The sequence below is a fragment of the Rana temporaria genome, chromosome 2 (genome assembly GCF_905171775.1).
Source record: "Rana temporaria chromosome 2, aRanTem1.1, whole genome shotgun sequence".
Classification (NCBI taxonomy): Eukaryota; Metazoa; Chordata; class Amphibia; order Anura; family Ranidae; genus Rana; species Rana temporaria.
The window spans coordinates 393209801-393216746 of NC_053490.1; the positions used below are offsets into that span (position 1 = coordinate 393209801).

Below are 6946 nucleotides of genomic sequence, written 5' to 3' on the forward strand. Positions count from 1 at the left end.
CCCTCCGCCGCTTACCGGAGCCGTCGGTAGCGGCGGAGGAGATCGCGACTGTTCAGCAGCTGAGCGGGGACGAGACTGAAGGAAAAATCTCCTTCGCCCGTCCCCATAGCTCTGCTGGGTGGAACATTTCCAAATTTTTTTTTTTTTTTGCATTTAAGCCCAAATATGAGATCTGAGGTCTTTTTGACCCCAGATCTCATATTTAAGAGGACCTGTCATGCTTTTTTCTATTACAAGGGATGTTTACATTCCTTGTAATAGGAATAAAAGTGATACTTTTTTTTTTTTTTTCAGTGTAAAAAGTAATAAAATAAATAAAAATAAATAAGAAAACAAAATAAATTTTTTTAAAGCGCCCCGTCCCGACGAGCTCGCGCGCAGAAGCGAACGCATACGCGAGTAGCGCCCGCATATGAAAACGGTGTTCAAATCACACAAGTGAGGTATCGCCGCAATCGTTAGAGCGAGAGCAATAATTCTAGCCCTAGGCCTACTCTGTAGCTCAAAAAATGCAATCTCTAGAATTTTTTAAACATCGCCTATCGAGATTTTTAAGGGTAAAAGTTTGACGCCATGCCACGAGCGGGCGCAATTTTTAAGCGTGACATGTTGGGTATCATTTTACTCGGCGTAACATTATCTTTCACAATATATAAAAAAATTGGGCCAAAATTATTGTTGTCTTATTTTTTAATTAAAAAAAGTGAATTTTTTCCAAAAAAAGTGCGCTTGTAAGACCACTGCGCAAATACGGTGTGACAAAAAGTATTGCAATGACCACTATTTTATTCTCTAGGGTGTTAGAAAAAAATATATATAATGTTTGGGGGTTTTAAGTAATTTTCTAGCAGAAAAAACTGTTTTAGTCTTGCAAACACCAAATCTGAAAAACACCTAAGGTCTGGAAGTGGTTAAGGCACCCAACGGAGATATGAAAAAATCAGAAATATTATTTATCAGTATGCATTAAAAAACAAGTAATTCATAAAAAAACAGGCAACCTTGACTCATAGTGCACAGTAATTATCATCTGAAAGGGTTATGCCCCCTTACCAGCCCAAATATTACATTAATATAATAGGTCTGTACAAACGCATATGATTTTGTCGTAACCAAAGTCTGAAGGCAGGTCTGAAGGTGAGAGAGACACTGAATTCTCAATGTGTTTCTCAGAACAAAAGTCTGCTTCTTCAGGAGGTCAGATGAGGTGTGTAGAAAATATGATCACATTTCTGAGAAAGAGTCGCCACACTCAAAAGGGCAGACGCCAAGGTGTTATTAACACTGCACACGTCATCAACCATTTGATCACAAGCTTAATGAGGACATAAGAGAAGGTACGTTTCTAAAGTGATGAAAGATGTGTGCATAAAATTATAAATGGTTCCAGATATGTGTCAGAATACATCCCATTGATAATATAACAGTATCCTGTCAAAGAGGTGATATTTCAGATTTTCTGATTTTTAAATATCTGCACTGGATGCTTTAAAAGTCAACTTGACACATTTTTCTTATTTAGTTTAGTTTCAGGCAAAGACATATTATATTTTATACAAAGAAAAAACTGCGCTCAGATAATCAAAACATATAATGAATAAAAATATTAAAATAAAAATAAAATAAAATAAAAATAAAATAAAAGGCAGCATTTTATATTTTATGAGCAAAAAGGTGGAAATAAAAAAGGCCGTCTAACTGAACCACCTCCACTGCGCTCGACTGGAGATAAGTGAATAAATATAAATAAAATGAATAAATATAAATTAATATATTAATCAAGTGTGCTAAAGCTGCCGCTATTAAATAGATAAATAGATAGAGCACAATAGTGTAATATTGCAGAGCAACTTTAATAAAACACTAAAATCTTCCAAAAGATGCACTCACAAAACATTCTCTTGTATCAAGCAGTAAATAAATCCAAAGAATCACAGTGTTGCACAAAACAAAACAAACTCCTCCAGGTGAACTAGTGGTCACGTGCGCATTTCTGAAGGGTGGTGGAGTCACGCAGACACTGTGGTGTGGTGGAAGTACTTCCTAAGGATCCTGAAAAGATTTCCTCTGCTTATGAACTTTATTTATGTCCACATATTCAGTTCACGGATATAGACATTTTTGCCATATATTTTCTTGTGTGTGATTTTCATTGCACTTATATATTGGTTCACATATAGGGTGTATTATTCACTTATTTCACTCTGTGATTCTATTCAATTATATGTTGATTCTAATTTTATTTTTTTAGATGTTAGCGCTGCTTTATATCACAAATGACACTTGATTCATACTAGGTGGCATTTATATGCATATTCCATTTTTCAAAAAAAAAAAATCCCCCCCCACTGTAATATCCACATCTCCCCCCCCCCCCCCACTGTAATATACACATCTCTCCCCCCCCACTGTAATATCCACATCTCCCCCCCACTGGAATATACACATCTCCCCCCCACTGTTCACCCCCCCCACCAACTATAGTACCCCCTTGGTGCAGACCCCCCTCCTCTCAGTACAGAGACCCACCCCTCCAGGTAGTACCAACAGACACTCCCCCCCCCCCTCGGGCAAGACCCCCCCCCTCAATTAGTACAGACTCTCCCAGCGTGTGTCCCACGAGTGCGGGCTCCTCCTCTGTGGGTGTAAACAGAGGAGGGCCGCCGCCGGGTGTACCAAGATGGCCGCGGCTCCGGAGCTAGGCCGAAGCCGCTGCCTTTCCTAATGTTATGGCCACGGCCCCGGAGCTAGGCCGAATCCGCGGCCTTTCCTAGCGTTATGGCCGCGGCTCCGGAGGTAGGCCGAAGCCGCAGCCATAACGTTAGGAAAGGCCACGGCTTTGGCCTAGCTACGGAGCCGCGGCCATAACATTAGGAAAGGCCGCGGCTTCAGCCTAGCTCCGGAGCCACGGCAATCCGCGGATCACAGTGTGTTCCGATCCGAAGGGGGTGACCCGTTCGGATCACGGATCAACTGTGATTCGTTGCACCCCTAATTATAATATAATATATTATTTTACATAATAATAGTAATAATAAATTGCGGCTTAGTGGTTAGCACTTTACCCTTGCAGCACTAGGGTCACCAGTTTGAATTCCAAACATGACTCTGTTTGCATGGAGTTTGTATGTTCTCCCTGTGCTTACACGGGTTTCCTCCCAAACGCCAAAGACATGCTGGTAGGTTGTTTGGCTCCTGTCTAAACTGACCCTAGTCTGTGTGTTTGTGAGATAGGGACCTTAGATTGTAGGCTAGAGGACAAGGTCTAATGTGAATGTACAATATATGTAAAGCACCACTGCATAAATTGTCAGCCTGTAAAAAATTATGAACTAACTTTTAGTAATGTAAAAATGCATGCAGTTAAATGAAGAACGTGAAATGATTCACACATACAAAATAGCAGCCTAACATTGCGCTTACATTTCTTGAATGTTTTTACTTTTTGTTTTCTCTGTAAAAATCTATAAAAACTGTTATGTGAAAAATTAAAAAAATAACAGCCTAATGCATGTTTAAAAATGCATAAACTACATGCATTTTCACAACTTAATTCCACAAAATAAATGTTTTTATTCTCAACGAGTGCACAGCAAGGGGTGAAGTTATTATTAAATGAAAGTTAAAAAAATGACTGAAGTGTGAATTGATCATTTCCATCCACTCCCTTACATGTATTATTATTATTATTATTATTATTATTATTATTATTATTATTATTTTAACTATGTTAAATTATTTTGAATTCTAATAAATTCAGTAAAATTGTATTTTTTCTTATAATTTCTTATAAAAAATACCATACATATAAATATATTGTACTGTTTTTCTGCAGATTTAAAAAAAATATATATATATATATATATATATATATATATATATATATATATATATATATATATTTTTTTTTATTTTTATTTTTTTAAATCTGCAGAAAAACAGTACAATATAATTTCTTACCCCCATAAAGGGCTGCTTTAATTCTTTTTCACAAAATTACCAGAGTAAAAAATGCGTAATGATGAGACGTCATACATTTGTTATATAAACTGAATTTGGCGGCCAAAAAAATCAACATTTTATAGTACACTTTTCTGGAAATCAGTTGCATGTACAACCATGCTTCAATTTTGCACTTAGTGTCACTTTATATGGTGAAAAAGAAAACCATTTTATGAAGTCTATTTATTAGTGTTTTCATCCACCATTTACACAACTATCACGCCTTTTTCAAAATAAATCTTATATGAAAATGTGTGAATCCTAGGTGAAACTTGTTTGGATCCTCGGTGAAAGCATTAATAAATAGACCCCCTATAGGTTTTACCAAACCACTACAGACAATCCAATTGCTCTATGACATATATTTAAAGGACTTACCTTGGATCTTGTCCATTGCTGTAATCCCAGTCCACTGTAACAGCAGCCACATAGTGCTCCCTGACCAGTCCACTGACAGCCGGGGTGATGTGTACCAGTGTGCCCACAAATAACAGGACCACTGGCATGGAGTGGAAGCTTCTCTGATCCATCCTTATTCAGTTCAATGCATGCAGGATGCTTCTGCTTCTTTTTTTGGAGTCCCAGATCTCTGTAAACAGGCTGCTGCTGCTTGCACAGCGATCAATAAGACTGACCTCTTGTCCCAGGCATTGACATCATGACCAGGAGATGATGAGACACCCACTCAGGACAGCAAACTTCACTCCCTTATGTAAGAGGAACCTGCAGGGTAGTGACGAAAGCTTCCCATTGTGGAGCAGTACACTAATGTGAGTCGTGCACACATCAACGTCTGGCCCCCTGGGCTGCCAGGATTCACAAAAAAAAAGTTGTATTTGTTTCTGACATCGACTCAAAAGGGGGCAAAGGGCTTGATCAATAACTACACAACTTAGAAATACTGAAATATTTGCTGTAAATATATTGAGATTCTGCATTTTATTTGCTCAGTTACAGTAAACCATCAGTCAGTTCTGGGAAAAGAGAGGGAAACAAAGGGCACTTTGGTGCAAAGGTCCTGTACATACATGCATCTAATTTCTCCAAAAATGTTATTATCCTGCTTACTATAGGCCGATGTTTAATTTATTATAGATTTAAAGATCATAATAATCAGGAGAATTATATAAAAGTGTATGTCAAGCTTTTTTTATTTATTTTTTTATTTTGGATAGAGTGGAAAAGAATTGGAACCCCTGTCAGGTTTGGGCTTTACTGCTATCGAAGGCACAGAGCCCATTTAGACCACGTGTCCTGGTTTGTTGCATTCAAAAACATACTTGGAGGGCACACCCTAAAAATGCTATACATCTAAGGCCTCGTACACACAACCGAACATGTCTGCTGAAACTGGTCCGCGGACCAGTTTCAGCAGACATGTTCGGTCGTGTGTACGGCCGACTGGACAATTTTTCGGCGGATCGGACAGGTTTCCAGCGGACGAATGTTTCTTAGCATGCTAAGAAACATGTCCGCTGAAAGCCTGTCCGTCGGACATGTTCGGTCGTCTGTACGACTTACCGGACATGTCCGCTCGGCCGAAAGCCCTTGCATGCGACAAAGTGATTCGACGCATGCGTGGAAGCATTGACCTTCCAGGGTCGCACACGTCGCTGCATCATCGTCGCGGCAACGGCGCTGCCACGTCACCGCGTATCCTGTCCGCGCGGATTTCGGTTTGATGGTGTGTACAACCATCAGACCGAAATCTCCGAGCGGACATGTCCGATGAAAACGGTCCGCGGACCGTTTTCATCGGACATGTCCCCTCGTGTGTACGAGGCCTAATATTGTAAAAAAAGAGAGAGATGTGCCAATCTAAGTGCAGTAAATAGAAAATTTAATAGGGATGTATGTCACATGCTGCCAAATGGCTACTCACAAAACATGAGATGTACAGGGCATTAAGGTGGTAGTGCCGGCCCGGTGTCACTGGTCGCGATCCACAATCCTCTGCAGACAGGAGAGCTGGATGAGATGGAAGTTCAGTGTTACTGGGAGCCACAGGGGAGCAGGAAACCAGATTCACCGATCAAGATGCGTGCATTTCAGCGTGGAGCGCAGCGTGCTGTCCTCGCACCGGAAGTGACGTGGAACACGGAGCTCCACGCTGACACGCACGCCGTCTCGATCGGCGCATCTGGTTTCCTGCTCCCCCATGGCTCCCAGTAACACTGGATTTCCATCTCATCCAGCTCTCCTGTCTGCCGAGGATTGTGGATCGGGACCAGGGATCGCTGACCATTCGTAGTGACACTGGGCCGGCACTACCACCTATATGCCCTGTACCTCTCATGTTTTTTGAGTAGCCATTTGACATACATCCCTATTAAATTTTCTATTTACTGCACTTAGATTGGCGCATCTCTCTCTTTTTTTACAATATATTCCAGAGCTTGCTTCTGCTTCAGGGCTGCTGCCGCTAGTGCATATACATGTATTTGGACTATTCACTGGATTTTTATTGGACATTGGACTTTAACGTTTAGTGCCTTTTATTTATTTTATTCATTTATGGACCATATAATATTATCCTATCGACCATTATTGTGTATGCTCTAATAATCGTGCGCCATCTTACCATATTTTTTATATACATCTAAGATGGTGCTGCTATAAGACCTTAGATTGTAAGCTCCTTAAGGGTAGGGACTGATGTGAATGTACATTGTATATGTAAAGCGCTGCGTAAATTGGCAGAGCTATATAAATACCTAAATAATAATAAGACCAAAGACAGTACAAAACAGATTATAGCGCACACATGCAAAAATGACATTTATCCTGCCAGGCTAGTTAAAAACACCTGAACATATTCAAAAATACGGGGGTTTGGTCACACTATATGGTCATATAGCGCTAAGACCACTTACTGCGACAAAGTACCCTGAATTAGTGGGTCCTAACCTGTTAATAGAATGAAAGAACCTGTGTCTCAACCTTG

At 40.1% G+C, this 6946-nt stretch overlaps 1 protein-coding gene across 1 annotated transcript in view; it reads right to left on the reverse strand.

Annotated features, from left to right (window-relative positions):
• Nucleotides 1-4732, reverse strand: part of F5 (coagulation factor V) — a 139975-nt gene extending 135243 nt beyond the window's left edge. The window contains exon 1 of the mRNA XM_040338047.1: nucleotides 4381-4732. Coding sequence (XP_040193981.1) covers nucleotides 4381-4532 — 152 coding nt within the window. The 5' untranslated portion in view covers nucleotides 4533-4732. The remainder of the gene's footprint in view (nucleotides 1-4380) is intronic.
• Nucleotides 4733-6946: the final 2214 nt, after the last annotated feature.